The 18,940-nt window shown below is 36.0% G+C and overlaps 2 protein-coding genes and 1 long non-coding RNA gene across 4 annotated transcripts; 1 reads left to right on the forward strand and 2 right to left on the reverse strand.

Annotated features, from left to right (window-relative positions):
- Positions 1–441: 441 nt before the first annotated feature.
- Positions 442–11,817, forward strand: LOC101745774 (L-2-hydroxyglutarate dehydrogenase, mitochondrial). Its single transcript, XM_004929450.5, has 4 exons — positions 442–639; positions 1,953–2,831; positions 3,075–3,295; positions 8,136–11,817. Exons 1-4 carry the CDS (start codon positions 560–562, stop codon positions 8,294–8,296), a joined length of 1,341 nt encoding a protein of 446 aa, XP_004929507.1. The 5' UTR covers positions 442–559; the 3' UTR covers positions 8,297–11,817.
- Positions 582–2,028, reverse strand: LOC134199842 (uncharacterized). Its single transcript, XR_009974486.1, has 2 exons — positions 1,916–2,028; positions 582–852 (listed from the first exon to the last, which is right to left on the reverse strand). It is a non-coding gene; the product is annotated as an uncharacterized LOC134199842 (long non-coding RNA).
- On the reverse strand, positions 8,285–12,912 carry LOC101745918 (post-GPI attachment to proteins factor 2). 2 transcript variants are annotated; one of them, XM_038014466.2, is made up of 4 exons: positions 12,579–12,912; positions 12,387–12,467; positions 12,093–12,311; positions 8,285–12,019 (listed from the first exon to the last, which is right to left on the reverse strand). In XM_038014466.2, the coding sequence occupies exons 1-4, from the start codon at positions 12,793–12,795 to the stop codon at positions 11,892–11,894; spliced, it is 645 nt and encodes a 214-aa protein (XP_037870394.1). In that variant the 5' UTR covers positions 12,796–12,912; the 3' UTR covers positions 8,285–11,891. The 2 variants fall into 2 exon arrangements, with proteins under 2 accessions (XP_037870394.1, XP_062527417.1); XM_062671433.1 differs by having other exon boundaries at positions 12,387–12,908.
- Between the last annotated feature and the right edge of the window lie 6,028 nt (positions 12,913–18,940).

Raw genomic sequence — 18,940 nt, forward strand, 5'->3', positions numbered from 1 at the left:
ACATGTATTTTTATTTTATCAAATACATTAAAACCAATAACAAGTGAGACTTACCTTTAATATATATGATGGTTCAAACACTAAATAACGTTTATAAATCACAGTCGTCTTCTATTATTATCAAATAAATAAAAGAGAGCAAAGTTTCTAGCACTAAAATAATTACCATCACAGGAAGTTAATTTGAAACGCGATTTTTTATAAGTTAGCAGCTATTATCATGCATATTCAGAGTTGTTTTGTGAACTTTCAACATTCTACTATTAAACTACAAAAAATGGAAGATTTTGCAACGAATTTAAAACTAATATTGAGCGTTGAAAGATTTTCCCGGTTTTTTCCCGATTCGCTTCTCAATCCCTAATCGCCCCATTTTACGGTACATCAGCAACTATCTTAAAATTGTTCATAAAGTTGGAATTTGTCCCTAATCACCCCATTTGACCGGTTTGTCATTTGTCAATTTTGTCTTGTCAATAAATGTAAACATTACATGGAATTGGGAATATTAGGATACTTACAAGTTAAAATAGGAAAATAAAAACCGAAAGAGAGAAAAATGGCAATAGCGAAAAAATGCGTGCGATTTTTGCTAAATTTTAATTATCGTCATCCTGTTACCACTGGCACATTACGAAGGTACTTTTAAAGACAATTCTGGTAAATCTAGCTTTTTCCAAACATCTCGTCTATAAGCGAACTTATTCACTTATGGGATAGATCATAAGCCTTCCTTCAGTGTGACTTAAATGCACAATGTAGTCATTTTTAGTATATTGTTGGATATTAGGAACCATGGCCTATGAATTATGTTGTTGCCTCTAGGTATCACAACCTGAATCCGCCACCAGCCTAGAAACAGAAGAACTTAGTTTCAATTGCGATGTATACTGGAGAATTTATGTATAATTTGCAAATGACTCCAAATACTTAAAATCCAGAAAATACAGCATATTTGACATAAAAGATCCATCATTAAGGGATGAAGAGTCAGGCAATTCATTCTCTCAGTTCTTCCAATAAAATATATTTTAAACCAAGTCATTAAACTTAAGTTTTATCATTTAGTACAAAATTTTTATAGGTCATAAGAGTCTATAACACCTGGTTTTCAGTCAAAACTGGTGTTGACAATTTCAAAAGCATAGCCAAAGTGCTCCTCATGTCCAAGAACTTCCTGAAAAAGTTAAAAAAATACTCCAAACACTTCACCCAACCACTATTGGGGAGGCACTCATGCTTGGCTGTATTAAACCGGGCCTCCAATGGGTGCTTAGAAAGTTCCAGGTCTTGTAGTTTCACGAGCCGCTCAAGAGTGCAACCTTTGAATTCTCACATCGTAGTTAGAGGTGTCCACTTCAAGGTTTGGGTTTTGCTGAAGTATCTTAGCCTCATTCTGTACCGTGGTGAGGTTCTCACTTCATTCAATGGGTCCTCAAGCTGTAGGGGATGATCCCGATGGTCGGAACACGATGATGATGATTCAGTAGTAAGGGATTCCGAGGGTACACGTTGGTCACATCATCAAAGCAGGCTTCTGAGAGGCCTGGCTCAGTGTCCAGTGGTGGCAGGAAAATATGCCTTCAAGTTGATGAGTTTTGTCTCATTCAAGACCTGGGCGCTAGTTGACGAGTGACTAGGGGTTTTAATCAATTCAACTCTGATATGCCCCCATCCCCAACACATAGGAAGTTGAGCAATTTACTCATAATAATTAAAAAAAATATGGATTCTACTGAAATGTCATATTGCTATGTCATCATGCAGTACCCAATTATAATTTATTACGATAATAATAATTCTTAAAGATAACATGAATACCAATATACAAAGAGATAATATGTTGAATAGAATTATTATGTAAGAAAATAAAACGACCATTAGAGTATTGTTAATAATTTAAGTTTTTTCTTACCAGAAATTTCTATAATTTTGCAATACTGTTATTCTAGATACAGTGCAGGTGCAGGTGATACTTCACAATTTGATGTAGCAGTGATTGGAGGAGGCATAGTAGGCTCTGCTTCAGCCAGGGAGTTAATATTAAAACACCCACATTTAAAGGTTGCTTTAGTTGAAAAAGAAAACCGATTTGCCTTCCACCAAAGTGGAAATAACAGTGGCGTGATTCATGCAGGTATTTATTATAAACCTGGTTCCCTTAAAGCAAAATTGTGTGTCAAAGGTCTGAACTTATCATATAAATATTTTGATCAGAAAGGAATCAAGTATTCCAAATGTGGTAAACTTATTGTGGCAACAGAGAGATCAGAAGTTCCTAGACTTTTTGATTTATATGAAAGGGGACTTAAGAATGGTGTTAAAGATATACAGCTCATGGATAGTAAAGAGATGAAAGAAATTGAACCACATTGCAAAGGATTACAGGCATTATGGTCTCCTCATACGGGTATTGTTAGTTGGGCTCAGGTTACAGACTCCTATGTTAAAGATTTTATTGAATGTGGTGGCAAAACCTATCTAAATTTTGAAGTAAAGAAATTTATAGAAGCTGAGTCTGCTGAGTATCCTGTAAAAATAATTGATACAGAAAATAATGTTATTAATGCAAAATATGTCCTCACATGCTGTGGACTGCACTCCGATAAAGTGGCAGTTTTAACAGGGTGTCCAGAAGAACCCAAAATAATACCATTTAGAGGTGAATACCTTTATTTGGTTCCAAACAAAAGTAAATTGACCAAAACCAATATATACCCTGTGCCTGACCCTAGGTTCCCATTTCTGGGTGTTCATTTAACACCAAGAATAGATGGCCGAGTTATTGTAGGACCAAATGCGATTTTAGCATTTTGCAAAGAAGGATATAGGTGAGTAATAACTATCACAAAAGTTAATAATGCAGTAAAATAATCAACATATATAATTTTTATGTATTTTAACAGTTATCACGGTTATGCTTTAAATGTGTAATTTTTCCTGTTAGTATGAAATAAATTTAATAAAATTTATATTTTTTACACGCAAAATTAGGCTGTGTCGATGTTATTGTAAATTAATGATAAATATGTTAAACTAGTATTGATTACTACCATCGATTCTATTGTTCTCAGGTGGGGCGATTATAATATGCAGGAACTTAAAGAAATTATTGGTTTTTCCGGATTCCGCAAAATGGCTATGAAATATGCTAGTTTTGGTATCAAGGAAATGATAAGATCGGCTATAACACCTCTACAAGTTATGCAAGTTCGGAAGTATATACAGGAAATAACGTCAGCAGATGTTGAAAGGGGTCCAGCTGGTGTTAGGGCGCAAGCAATGGCTAAGGATGGTATGTGAACCAATGAGTTTGGCCAAAAACTTATATTAATAGTGATAAACAACAGCTTGTATATACCCCTAATACTGTATGCGCGCGAGTTCATGTCCATCGGGGCCAGAGGCGACGCGCGGGGGACACCTCGCCCCACCTTCGCCCGCCTTCCCGCATTTGTTTGACGTCGAGTGTTGTCCTTGACGGTTGTGACGCGCGCTTATCCATATCGAAAATTTACACTCACGCTATTGTGTTATTTAACCATGACTACTCCGCTTCCAACAAGTTCAGATAAAAAAAAGATACATACTGATTCCGACTCTGATCTGTCGGTTGTCTTTTCATTTGATAGTGATTGAATTGGAATTTAAATTTTTTTCTCTATTAGAAATATAAAAAAAAATCACATTTATTTTACTTCATAAATTGCAAAATTACCTTAAGTTACATTAAACCAAATTGACCGCTGTTGACAAAACCGGTAGTTTTTATCGACATTACCATAATTAACTAGGTTACAGCACTACCGCATTCCTCAGGATGGACATGAACTCGCGCGCCTACTGTATATATTGGCATTACTGACATTACTGACGTCCATGAGCCACGGTAACCATTAACCATTAGTGAAGCACCTAATGGTAATAGTAGTACGCCTAAGGTAGCAACGCAAATAATTAATGTTTCGTATATTATTAGGGCAAAAGTTAACATTTTTAATCTAAAATATATTCACAACTTCAGAAAAAATTTCATATCGAGGAGTGAAAGGCTAATTATGTGACATTTATGCAACTATACAGGAGAGCCATTTCAAGTTTAAAATTTGAAAAAAAATATCATAACAACAAAACTTCAGCTATTTGTAAGGGATAAACTTTATTGAAGTTTAAGTAAAAAACTCAAGTCGTTAATACTAATACCAAGTAAACCTTTAACCTTTAATTACTAAGATAAATGTCGCGTATTAAGCGAAATGTCGCCTAAACCAAATACCTAGCCTTTCACCCCTCGATAAGATATCATAAATAGATAACCCTCGTTACAAACTCGAAGTAATTTTAACGTGCGAAGTACTAAGTGGCATTGTCATTGTTAAAAAATATATTGTTATGTCCACCACCATTATAAAAAGCAAATTAAATAAACCGAAAAATTACATTTTTGATAATTAAGTTTCATTGTTTCTTAAATAAGCCGCGCCAATAAAGAAACGAATCGAAAATGGCATCTATGTACCTGCACTGACAAATGATAGGGTCAACAAATAAAAAGAAAGATAGAAAGAAAAAGTTGTTTATTGTAAAAAAATATAAAAAAACAAATGAGTGTGTACTTTACTTTATGCCCTAGCAGAGGGAGAGGTGTCTCATCTGGCATGCAACTTGCGTAGACACTTTAGCTGCCAGTCATCAAAGTCGCACAACTCGAAAGTGAAAAAACTGGAACTCAACAACAAAGTCAGAAATACTGATATGTATTTTATTTTGCATGTAGTACGCGCCGCACAGTGGGTCGATTCTATGATTTTAGTGACTTAGGGACCAACTTTGTTTTTTAACAAAAATTTTTACGTAGATAGATAGAGCTCGTTAATCTCAATAATAATGGTTTTGGGCAAAAATTACAAAAACTTTATAGTTTGGTCAGAAAAATGTGTTTTGTGATTTTTTTGTATGGAGTGGGTCACATTAAATTAAATTCCTGCTAAGTACCGCGAGGTCCCGCTTTGAAACTTTATTGTCCTTATACCTTGTCTAGTCTACTATCATTTGATGCTATGAACATGTGCATAAAGTTGCAACTCTGCCAAATAAATGGATCGAAAAAAATTTATAAATACATAGAATAAAAACCTTTATATATTTTTTCGTAAGTGCTTTTAAGTTAAATTTGATATGGATTAGTAAGTAAAAGCACGTAATGATACCCATAATTACATAATACCTAACAACAATACATTTAGTAGGTCTCTAATTATGCAATCTCTCTAAATATTATATATTTTGTTTCACCTTTCGATCTTTGGGTCAGAAGAGGAAAGAAGATTTTGTAAAATATCCTCATTAGTCGACGTTCTACTTCTCATTCTTGAATAACAACTCTCTGTATATTTCCGAAAATCTTTATTGCGAGCTTCCGCTGCCTCTTCCGAGAGTTTACCTATACGAATGGCACCAAAGTTCTTCATTATTGTATATCACTGACATGTGCCAACAATTTATGGATACTGGAAGGCATATATAATACCAGGGATATAAATTAACATACAATACTGCAGTATATCTAAAAAATTCGGAAAAATTGGAAACGCGCTCTCCAGATGCAACAGAAGAATCACGTGAAACCTCTCTATTAAATCTTTACGTATTCCTTTATGCGGGCTGTTTCTTCTGCATCCCTGAAAAATCTTCTGGCAGTATTGCCATCATTGGTTGTTCTTACTCCTTGCTTGACAACATCTATAAGTAAACCGCATTTTTAAACGCTTGCTGTATAGCACTTTTTCTGGTTGTTATTTTTTCTTTGTCATCGCCCCTTGTAACTCCATTTCTTGAAGTCCAAACGATAAGACGTAAACAAAAAAGTGTCATTTAAAAAATATCTCACAGGAAACTACATACGATGAAAAAATTGTGAAGTAATAAAATTATATTTACCGATATGAAGTAAGCACTCCATGTATCTTATCCAGGCATGTAAAGATGGTATTCCATACTGGAATATTTCTTCATTATTTTCTCTTTGATAAGCAAGTCACTCCAAAAAACTGACGGTTTTGCTTTGCAAATATCACAGACAGCAGAAAATGTTTCTGACAAATATGAGGTTATTTTGCCGTCTATCATCATGTGCAATTGATGCTTAACTTCAACTTGTTTGATTTTTGATGGCTGGAGTCTTTCTATTTCTTCTGTTATGCTAGCTTTTATAATTGTCACTGTTGACTGCGTTTCTTTTGTAAATTTAAACATTATTGGACGGTAATAAAAAGTTGATGAGGGTAGGTCATTTTCCCAAACAATTGTTCCATCAAATTTCTGAAGCCTTATAGGAACTAGACTGACCATGAAAATAGATGAATCATCAAACTCTGTTTCAGTTTTTTGTTTATAATTACTTTGACCTGGGGCTCTATCAAAGCCTATTTGCTTATAAGCAGTAGCTCTCTTGCAGAGTCCAAATCCGAAGTAATCACATCTAAAAGCCTATATAGCGCCAAGTTTAGTAATGCTTGCATTTTAATAGCAGCTCCTTCTTCAGTAATAATTACCTCGTCTTTCCCTGGATAACATTTGGTCTTTTCTTGCTTAATTTTATATTAAGAAGGGTATAAATCAGACCCATTTTCACTTGCTGCTTCTCTTAGGTTTATATACTGCCACTTAATTTAAGTGAAACTAATATTGCCTCATCGGGAGAATATGTACTACTTTTCACTTTACTTGTACTTAAACACTCCTTAACTTTTTCTAGATCTTCGGGGTGATTTGACAAGTGGTTCATTATTTCTCCTACATCTTCATTTCTAGTGTTTCTCAACCTAGCAATTGTAGTAGCTTTCATTTCATCCGGGGATAACGAAAGCGATTGGTACATTTGTTCAATGCGTCTTCGTTTTTGCCTGGATCTCAATTCTTCAAAATGTTTTCGAGGTGCAAAAATAGATGTCGAGGCTTCTGTAGTACATTTGAAGGTGGTACATTTTCAACATCTTCAGTATTAGAAATCTCGAGCCTTTCATGTGCAGTGTTGTTAGCTTCAGGTATCATTCCTTCGGGCCAGTTTATTGCACATTCTAACCAATCACATTTTTTTCTTATAAACTGTGCTAACATGCGACTACTTCGTTTCCATATTGCACGTATATTTGAACAAAATTGCGTACAGAATTTTGGAGCTCAACATTTTTCTCTTCGGTCACGTTTATTTGATTTTGTAGTAATTGAAAGAGTTTTTTATTATCAGACAGCGACTGTAGTTGCTCTCTTAAAATCTTAATTCTAAATTGTTAACAAAATTATCAATTATAACGGAAACAGCAAGATCAACGACAATCACGAGATGTTAGTAGTAGTACGAATAAACGAACACTAGTTAGTATATAATAAGCATGGTCACTTTATACTTCCAGAGATAAACAAATGCTTACTATATTTTCTACTACCCAGTAATGGCTGCTTAACTAATTATCCTCATTAAATAATGTTAACTATCCTAATAATTAGAGAGATTGCTTAATTAGAGACCTACTAAATGTATTGTTGTTAGGTATTATGTAATTATGGGTATCATTACGTGCTTTTACTTACTAATCCATATCAAATTTAACAGTGTTTATTAATTTTTTTCGATCCATTTATTTGGCAGAGTTGCAACTTTATGCACATGTTCATAGCATCAAATGATAGTAGACTAGACAAGGTATAAGGAAAATAAAGTTTCAAAGCGGGACCTCGCGGTACTTAGCAGGAATTTAATTTAATGTGACCCGCTCCATATAAAAAAATCACAAAACACATTTTTCTGACCAAACTATAAAGTTTTTGTAATTTTTGCCCAAAACCATTATTATTGAGATTAACGAGCTCTATCTATCTACGTAAAAAAATTTGTTAAAAAACAAAGTTGATCCCTAAGTCACTCAAATCATAGTATCGACCCACTGTCCGCCGTGTGGGCGCCGTGCGACTAAAGACAGCAATAGTTTAGAGTGAGAGCGCATGATCGCCACCACCTTTTTAGATTCGTTTCTTTATTGGGCGCTTATAAATAGTTTGAGTGGTGTAAAAAAAATATACTAGCTGCCTTTATGTATTGTTTACTATTAGCCTAATGTATAAATACTTAACAGGTACATTAATAGAAGACTTTGTTTTTGATTCGAAACCTGGACATGGAGCAATAGGAAGTAGAGTACTCCATTGCCGAAATGCTCCATCCCCAGGAGCTACGTCATCACTTGCGATTGCTGAAATGGTTGTAGAGAAAATTGAAAAAGAATTTAAAATATGAAAACGTAACTTTATTATTTTCAGTACATAATTGTTATTTTTATATGAAGATTCTATAACTCTGATAGAATTAGGTTTAAATGTTTTGTCTAATAACCGTTTTTGAATATATTGTTATATTTCATTCTCAAGCAAACTTTTAAGAATCTCTCAATAATCTAAATTAACCTGTTACTCGTTGGATAACTCATGTAAGTTCATGTAATGCCCGACATATGAGTCGTCTATTATCAAAGGCGGCAATCTGTACATTTGGACAAAAATTTTTTATTGATATGTCAATACAGATTTATTTGAATATAATCGTCTCCTTCAAAGAATACGGTTCAAAACCTGCATTAAATAAAGGTTAATAGTTAACCTGTTATTTATCTAAGATGTCGTTCCGAAGAGTTTTGTGACTGCCAATGGAATACAAAGTCAATAATTCGTTTTTCTGATTTACCAATCATTGTCCAAAAGTCAGATTGCCGCCTTTGATAATAGTCGACTCATATATTATGTACATACAATAGATAATTTGTCTTTTTTTTTTCAAAATATCTCTGTAAATTGAAAGTTGTTCAAGTGTTATTATTACATAATTTTATTACGTTACAAGATATTTAACTTATTTTATTAAATAATTATTATTGTTGTACATATTTGTGACTAGGTTAATGTCATAAAATATGAAAAATGAATTCGAAAAGGAAAAAATGTGAAGCTTAAAAAACTACAAAACAAGCTTTATATGCTTCACATTTTTCCTTAGTGAATATTATAATTTACTAATATGTACATAGTTTCATGGAAAACTTCAGAACACATATTTAGTGAATTAAACCACAACCAGCCAGATTCCTGTTAATATAATGATAATTGATTTAAAAAATACATATTTTTTTACGAACCAAATAATAAAAAATGGCGAATAAATTACATATAAAGGTGTAATAAAAATATACATTGCTTTTTAAATTTCACATTTACAACCTACAATGGGGATGGCGAACATTTATAGATTTACATACCAAAAAATTTTAAATGACCATAAACGCGGTATGGACTTTGTGATTATCGGAAAAATAAAATTGCCTAAATTAAACTAAATAGTAACATTTTTTAGCAGCCGTTATTTTAACACGTTGTTAATAGCTTGGTGTAACACGTAGTGTAATTTTTAAACGTTATTTTCACCGATCTCAAGACGTGCGATTAATTTGAAAATTTGCACACGCATGGATCTACGACAATACAATTTTAAGGCTGCCTGTCCACCGGAGCGGAGCGGAGAAACGGAGAAATACTAACCAATAAGATTGCACAAAATCAAAATCATAAGATTGCAAAATGATTTTGTGCAATCTTATTGGTTAATATTTCTCCGTTTCTCCGCTCCGGTGGAATGGCACCCTAAAAGTTCGCTTTATCTCGACAATTTTCAGCATGATAAAAATACATTGTTACTTTCATTGTTATTCATGCGTTTTTATTTACATTTTAAACTAAGTATTCATGTAATTAGCAGAATGTACGCTGAATTAGTCACCGGCAATCAATTTATAAGTGAATTAAAATTCATCTTTAAAATTGACATAATTATATACGTTCGTCTACGGCTACAGCTCAATCGCTTTTGTTCGTAATTCATCATAGTGAAATTAGTTATGAACTAAAATTGTTCAGTGACCATATCGCACCTTTAGAATTATAAACCCAACTCAAAAAATGTGTTTTTTGGAAAAGATCGAATAAAGTTTCCAAACCGAAAAGACGTTGAGGAAGGGGACAAAGTGAAAGAGACCGATGGATAAGTTTGTACCTTTTATGCTGCTTTTGGACATTTTATTAGTAGTCGCTGAAAAGGGTCGTTCTAAGTACATTTTTGAATTAAAGTTGAAATTTAAAAATTTGGAAATGAATTTCTATGATTCCAAAGGTGCGATATATAGTCGGGTGACATCAGTTCACCATCCCCAAACTACAACACAATTTCAGTCTTAGTTGAATGTATGTCATATTAATTCAAATGTACATTTGTATATTTAAGTATCTCAATAAAAATAGGCAAAAATCAACTTAATTCATCCATCGTTTTAATATAGCAGTAGGAATGATATAAAAAAATATTGATAATATCAGAATGATTAAATTTTATTTTAAACATGTCGATGACTCGCGGAAATCGAAAAAAAATTCTGCACTTGTTAATCATTGAAGTTCTATTATCCATTATTTATTTTTAGCACTTCACAATATTTGTGAACGAATTTTTATACAATAAGTAATCAAAGACTGAAATAGGCATGGCTAAAATTAAATAATGGCTATTAAAAGTAAACAGATTTATGGTCATAAAATGTAAAATACGCATTTAAAATTTATTACTCAAAACTAAATGGTGCTAAAATCCAAAAATAAATACTGAATTTACAAATAAGTACAGCTTTTTTTTTTTTTTTAATCTGTTAAATTTGCTTTTAAATAAGTTTGTAACATGATTATTTTCATATTTTACATTTTCTAGAAAGCATTTTAATTGAACAGAGGTATGTACTATGTTATTTTTAAATATAAAACTAATAACTGCTCATATCAAATATTATTAAATATAATACCGGATCTGAATTAATAAATTTAATGTTCTTTTAAAGGCATTTCGAATGATTCATTTTTGTTAAAAATCCTGAAATAAGTTCAAGTTAGATTAGATACCATACTTATTTATCAACAAATTAAGTCCGCTGATTATCTATCATTGATTTCAAAATTTCATAAATCCAATACACATCTAATTTTTGAGATGAATAAATTTAAGAACCAATGAAATATTTTAAATTAAATTGCTGTTTTTTTCTAAAGAAAATTGTCATTTCTCAGGCTGGCGTACCAACCGTATGTTAGTAAATATTAAACAGTTCAAAACCACTGCGGTGCTGCATTTATGCAGTGATTGTGATGTTTGTACTATGCCTGTTTAGGAAGAGTACGACATTAATTGCTGCATCATTTTGTTAGTAATTGACAGCTGCTTTTGAAAGAAAATGCCAATGATGTCAAACTCAATTTACAAATAAATCAAGAAAAAACAGTGAAGTTTGTATTAAAGTACAATATTCTCATCTTGTTTGTAATTTATTTATTTTTTAGTTTGGATTGTTGGGCTATTGTTCTCTTGGGGACTGTCAGCTTTCCTTTCGTAAATTTTATAAAAAAACAAGAGGAATAGGTTACTTCAAGTAAATTTAAATGCCGAGGTGTTGGTTAATGAAACAGGAAATGAGCTTATTATAATGAGGTTTTCTCATTGTAAAAGTATTTATATATTTACTCTTTCCTTTGTTTTCCATTAAAATATTGTTATTCTAGAACATGGTGACATTTCCCTACAATCTAAACACATATTAAAAATGTAAATTGCACTTTAGCAACCTTTTTCACAGCCTTCAACCATTGGTTTGAATAAGCTAATTATTGAATAAGTTTTCTATTATTGTAATTAATTATAATTGTTGAAATTAAAATTATATTCTAATTAAAGTTGCAATAGTTTCAATTTGAAGTTATTTGATGTAGTATATTCTCATAATCTTTTCCTCTTTCCCGATCTACTATTACTCAGTTATCAGGCCTCTTTTTGTCAAATAAATGAACTTTATTTGAAGATCGTACACACTTGTTAAGTGGAATAAAATGTTGCTCATAACTACTATGTACTCCGAAAAACCAAACATTGAGTAGACTGTAACAAAAAAAAGTATTTTATAATTGCTTCATTTTCATCTAGGAGCATAGAAAAAAGAAAAAAAGCTCACCATAAGGCTCACAGAATCTATTGTGCCTTAAAAAGAATATTGCTGCACATGCAAATGAAGTAACATTAAGAGAGAAAGCTCTCCATTTCAACTTAACTGAGTATTTCTCTTTATTTGTTAACTTAGATCTCCGACGACAATTTGAAAGCATAATGCATGTTAATAGCATATAGAATACTGATGCACCAATGAATGTTTTGAAACAAGATTCATGATATGCTGCAAAAATAAAAATCACTTTTTACTATAGTAAATAATGCTAATTTTAAAAAGTAGATGTCAAAATATACATACGATAATTGCTAGAAGATGTCCAGTGTGTTAAGCCTAGTAGGGACAGGTTTTCCAGCACATTTAGAGTTACAGCTAAATTAACTAAAAATAAACATTCGGATCTAATAACCTTTTTATAATATTTCCATCGCAACGATATAATGTAAAACCTGAGAGGTGCATGTATGTAAATTGCGGTTTTCCATATCGTACTTTGGGGTTCGAAGTTACCAACAGACGCTGATATTGAGGGAAATATATTTGGCACTTTACAGTGTGTATTATTCGCTTCTTCAAAATCTTTAACCATCGTTATTATCACACAACAAAGGAAAGCAACTAATGGTACTGAAACGGTAAGGAAGCACACTTTTGCTGAAATACGAAAGTAATATTTTGTTTCAGAAACATCGTGTAAAGGCAAATACATTTAGTTTTCTGAATCAGTAAAAGAACTACGGTATTCCTGACTCAATACCTAGGTAGGTACGGTCATAGATTATACACTTAATATATTCGAGTATATATATGGGTACGGTACCTACATAATATAAATAAAACCTTTTTGACATGTATGTAACACTTTTAACAGTAGTAGTTTTATTTTTCTAACTGGAAAGGCAAAGGTGTGACTGTATGGTGTGACATCAATATAGTCTAATCTTTTATATAGGTTTAAATTTTTTATATAAATTTTATATGAAACCTTTTTTTATTGCTTAGGTGGGTGGACGAGTTCACAGCCCACTTGGTGTTAATTAGTTACTGGAGCCCATAGACATCTACGACGTAAATGCGCCACCCACCTTGAGATATAAGTTCTAAGGTCTCAAGTATAGCTACAACGGCTGCCCCACCTTTCAAACCGTAACGCATTACTGCTTCACAACAGAAATAGGGAAGGTGGTGTTACTTACCCGCGCGGACTCACAAGAGGTCCTACCACCAGTAATTACGCAATTTATAATTTTGTGGGTTTGATTTTTATTACACGATGCTATTCCTTCACCGTAAGTGTCAAGTACATATTTCATTAGAAAAAATGGTACCCGCCTGAGATTCGAACACCGATGCATCGCTCAACACGAATGCATAGGACGTCTTTATTCTATAAGCCACGATGATAAGTGATAAAATGAAATTGTAGCAAACCGACCGGTACGTCACTCTCGCGGCCGTATGCCCGCTCGCTATACATAGTTAGTATCTATGTCAATCTTGTAACAGTGTATAATCTATGTTCCGGGCGCTTCCGTTTTGAGTGTGAATAGCGTGCGCCCGCGTCTAAATGTAATTATTGTTTAAAATTGAAAATTGTTTGTGATAAAGGAAGATTAAAATTCGAAATTCGATATTGGTGACTAACCCATAGTTTTAAATACCCCTGAGATCTACCCCTCACTATATCTGGCTGCCCAACGTTTCCTAATTTTTTTCTTGCTTGGACTAACAAAATGGCGCGCACGCTTTTGTGAAAAATTTGCTAACTATTGTATGCTGTTGGTGCTTAATTGTAAATAATGCCTTTAACTAGAAATCAAGATCGCCAGCAACGTCGCGAAGACGACGTTATTCCTGCTGCAGATGCAAATGCCAACGAAAATCACGAGGAGCATGATAGCCCCCATGATCGCCCCCACGCCGAATCACGTAGCAACAATTCTACGTTCAACCTGGATGATGTTTCAGCGTTGATGGCCTCGCTGCAACGTTCGCAGGCCGAAACATTTAAGAACATTATGTCGTACGTGATGGAACAAAGATCGTCGACTCCGGCACCTCCGCCGATGCCCCCAGTGAACGTAGATGGTACCTTGGCGCGTTGCAGAGCTTCTTTCAGCGGTGCACCTGGTGAATCTGTTGAGGCCTTTATAGATGCAATTGAAAGTTATACAGAATGCGTTCAAGTATCTGACGCTAACATCATACGAGGCCTAGCCATGCTTTTGTCTGCTGACGCAGCTACGTGGTGGCTAGGATTAAAGCATCACATCTCCACTTGGAACGAAGCCAAAGAAAATTTAATATATGCATATGGCACCCGCCTTCCACCACATAGAATATATTTGGAAATATTTGCTTCCCCGCAGGATAACGAAAACACAGACAAGTTTGTTGCTCGTATTCGTGCGCTTATGGCAAAGCTACCGCGGGATGATATTACTGAAAAAGTACAACTTGATATGATATACGGGTTGCTTCATAATAGAATACGCACAAGATTGCGCCGTGAAGAAATCACATCTTTCAATTCATTATTAAACCATGCTCGGAATATAGAAGATTCGATAGAGGAGACTCAATCGAGACCAGTGTCGTCCACTAGTGGTGTGCGTTCGATCCGTGCCCAGCCGGCCCAGGCTGCGAGTCGGCCTGAACCGTGCGCCGCTCGTGCGAGTGCCCCGGCGCCGCGCGCGCGCTTTCCAAACTCCGCCGCGGCCGTCGTGCCCGCCACCGCTGTGCCTGTCGCTGTCGCCCAGCCTAGCGTTGCCACGCCTGCCGCTGCTGTGCCAGGTTCTGCAGAGCAATTCGTGACCACGAAGAAACAGCGTCCAGTGTGCTCCTACTGCAAACGGTTTGGACATGCACGGGAACAGTGCCGTAAGTTAAACAACCGAGGTGAGCAAAGTCAATCTAACTTTTCCGAGGGTGTGCAAAATGACAATAATGCGTTTTATAGTGTTCAGTGTAATGTTAATAATACTAACACAATTAGTTCTAATTTACCTGTTCAGAATGCAATGTATGATGTTAAGCAGCATGACAAAAATAATTTTCTGAGTAATTTTGAATGTCAAAATTTTTGTAACCGGGATGCAAATATTAATTATGCTACCATTAACAGAGGCCCTACTTCCAGAAAATCTTATTTTCATGCCTGTAATGATTCTGTGTCAAAGAATATTAACTGTAATTGCACTAGTAATAATGAGATGCCAACCTTTTGTGATTCTCATGTTTTATATAATCAGGATGTTCGGACAAAGTGTAAAAATTTAAATATTTGTTATAACCAGGGAACTAGACCTAAATGTAAGAACTCAATTTTACCTTATAATCAAATAATTGAACCAAATTGTAATAATTTAAAATTTTCAACTAACCATGACTGTGACACAAAAGGCAGTAAGTGTAATTTTGGAAAAATTAACGAATGTGTGGAAATTGATAATTGTTTGAATTTTAATTATTGTACATGTGAGGGAAGTGTTGTAGCGTCCGTGTACGACCGTGAGAGTGATGATAGGTATTTGCATTTACGACCTATTTTCAAAATCCAAGTTCTCGGTAAACAGGGTACTGCACTTATAGATACAGCAGCTAAGCATTGTATTGCTGGTCACACGCTGTATGCTCTCCTTCTGCATAAGGGTCACCCTCTTACTCCCTCCACTAGGCGAGTCAAACTTGCTGATGGGCATGTTCGGAATATGGATGTATTGACAACCATATTACCAGTGAGGTTAGAACACATAGTGATTAATATTCCATTTATAATCTTCCCTGATTCTAATGATAATGAAACTTTACTGGGTATTGATTTTATTAATGCTGCCAAAGTTATTATTGATTTTCATCGTCATGAATGGTATTTTAGTACTGATGCTAAGGTGCATTATAAATTACTTTTTGAACCTATGTCTCGTGGTGTGTGCATAGCTTCTACTAACATGCTTCGGGATGATGAAGGCATGCACTTGCAATCAGCTGAGCGCGAAGCATTGTCTGAGTTCCTTATTCGGCATGAAAGTATTTTTACAGCAGGGGGAGGTCCAACACCATTCATAGAACATTGCATAGACACCGGAGATCACCCCCCGATAGCTGTGCCGCCCTATCACCTTAACCCTTCCAAGAAGGAGACGATGAAGAATGAAATAGAGAAGATGCTGGCAGATGACATCATTGAAGAGTGCGAATCCGCCTGGTGCTCTCCTGCATTGATGATACCGAAGTCCAATGGTAATGTAAGATTCTGCGTGGATTACAGGCGCTTAAATGAAGTAACCAAATCGGATACTTACCCACTCCCACGCATTGATGATCTTCTCCAGAATACAAAGAAGAATTGTTACATGACCACAATAGACCTTCGTTCTTCATATTGGCAAGTTATGGTCCGAGAAGCAGACAGAGACAAAACAGCTTTTGTCTGTCCCCTAGGCACTTACCGTTTTAAAAGAATGCCGTTCGGCTTGAAGAATGCGCCGGCGACTTTCCAAAGGCTTATTGATCGTCTACGCTCCTGTGCTGCTTTGAAGGATGTTACAGTACTTGCTTATCTAGACGATTTGTTAATTATTTCAGAAGGATTCCAGCAACACCTACAAGATCTGGAAGCTGTTTTTAGTCGTTTGTCTGAATTTAAACTTCACGTAAACAGAGAGAAGTGCACTTTTGCCAAAGAAAGAGTCCGTTATCTGGGCCACGTCATCACTCCAGACGGTGTGTCTCCTGACCCTGAGAAGGTCAGTGCTGTTCTTAATATGCTGGAACCATCTAATCTAAAACATTTAAGAACTTTTCTCCAAACATGCTCTTGGTTCAGGAAGTTTATTCCAAACTTTTCAAAGATAGCAGAACCGCTTACTCGACTGACCAAGAAGAATTACACATGGAGCTGGGGACCTGAACAAACACAGGCATTCAAAGAATTGAAGCGTCTGCTGACCACGGCGCCCGTACTTGTTCAAGCGAATTTTAAACAACCCTTAGTACTGCGTACTGACGCGAGCAACTATGCACTTGGCGCAGTTTTAGCTCAAGGGGAAGGCAAGGACGAAAGGCCTATCGAGTATGCTAGCCGCCTACTCACCGCAGCGGAGCGCAACTACTCTACTACAGAACGGGAAGCGCTTGCTGTAGTCTGGGCCGTGGAGCGTTTCAGGCCATACCTCGACGGCCAACCAATTATTATAGGCAGTGACCACCAACCCTTGCGTTGGTTGCTTTCTTTAAAGTCTCCTGCTGGTAGGTTGGTCCGTTGGGCGCTTAAACTCCAAGAATTTGACATCAGATTCGAGTACACCCCAGGAAAAGCTAACGTTGTCGCTGACACGTTAAGTAGACCGATCTGTTCCAACGAAACACAAAATAACTGCGGCATCTGTTCTGTCATTTGCGACCTGCCCAGCAAGTCACCTACCCAGTTACGTCAAGACCAGTTGACTAATCCGGAAATACAGAAGATCATCACAGAACTGGAAGGAGTGGATGAACTTGCTGCTAAAAGATGGTCAGAAAGAGGATTTCTAATGGAACAAGGTGTTTTATATCGACTTAATCCGGATTCTGATGCCGAGGCCCCACAATTAGTCATTCCTGCCCATCAAGTGACCGACGTTCTCAAAGAGCTTCACGATGCCCCTACCGCTGGACATGCAGGAATTGACCGGACTTACCAACAAGTCTCACGTCTGTTCTACTTCACAGGAATGAGAAGAATCATAACCGACTATGTAAAGGCATGTATCCATTGTCAACGCTATAAGGCTGCTAATACCAAGCCTCCAGGTCTATTGCAGACGCCGGTGATGAACCAGCGCAACGAGGTCTTGGCAGTTGATCTTTTCGGCCCGTTGCCACCTGGAAAACAGGGGGAGCGTTGGATCTTGCTAATAGAAGATACTGCTACGAGGTGGACAGAACTTTTCCCATTGAAGGAAGCTACTGCTGAGGCGTGTGCACATGTCCTCATAGAGGAGTATTTTATGAGATTTGGTCTTCCACGCCGACTAGTTTCTGATAATGGCGTACAATTTATTTCGGCAGTCATGCGTCAATGCATGTCCATCCTGGGGATAAAGCAAAACCTTATCCCTCTCTATCACCCAGAAGCAAACCCCGCCGAACGTAAAAACAGAGATCTTAAGACTTTATTAGCACAACTCGTGGAATGTGACCACACTTCCTGGCCAAACATGTTACCAGTGATTCGGTTCGCTCTTAATAACGCTAAATGTCGCACCACAGGTATGTCACCTGCTTACTTGTCATTTGGCAGAGAGATGAGGTCCCCCACAGAAGTCACTCATGACCTTCGTGCTGTTCTAGACAAAGATAACTTTGTTCCCCAAATAACTCCCTATCTCAGGAAATTTGTTAACTCCTTTTCAGCGGTGCGCGAACGTGTAGAGACGCTTCAAGATAAAGCTAAAGGGTATGCTGATCGTTCGAGACGGCCCATTGAAACATTCAACGAAGGTGACATGGTTCTCATCAAATCACACGTCCTCAGTAAGAGCGCTAAAGGCCTTACTTCTAAGTTTGTTCCAAAACGCGATGGTCCGTATCGCATCGTTAAAAAGGTCAGCCCTACTACTTACCACGTCGCGCATGTTGACAAACCTGATGAAGTTTTAGGGAAATATCATGTGAACGATCTCACTCTATACCGTGAGAATCAGAGTGATGCTCTTCCGCGGCCGGTGATGCCTAAAAAGAAACGTGGTCGTCCCCCAAATAATGTTAAAACAGATTCTCGAGTTCCAGGGCATATGACGACACGGCATGCTGAACCATGTGCTGAAGCTCCACGTCTTTCTCCCGCAGCTGGTGGTATGGTTGGTCTTGCG

This window comes from Bombyx mori, chromosome 12 (assembly GCF_030269925.1).
Source record: "Bombyx mori chromosome 12, ASM3026992v2".
In the NCBI taxonomy this organism is placed as follows: Eukaryota; Metazoa; Arthropoda; class Insecta; order Lepidoptera; family Bombycidae; genus Bombyx; species Bombyx mori.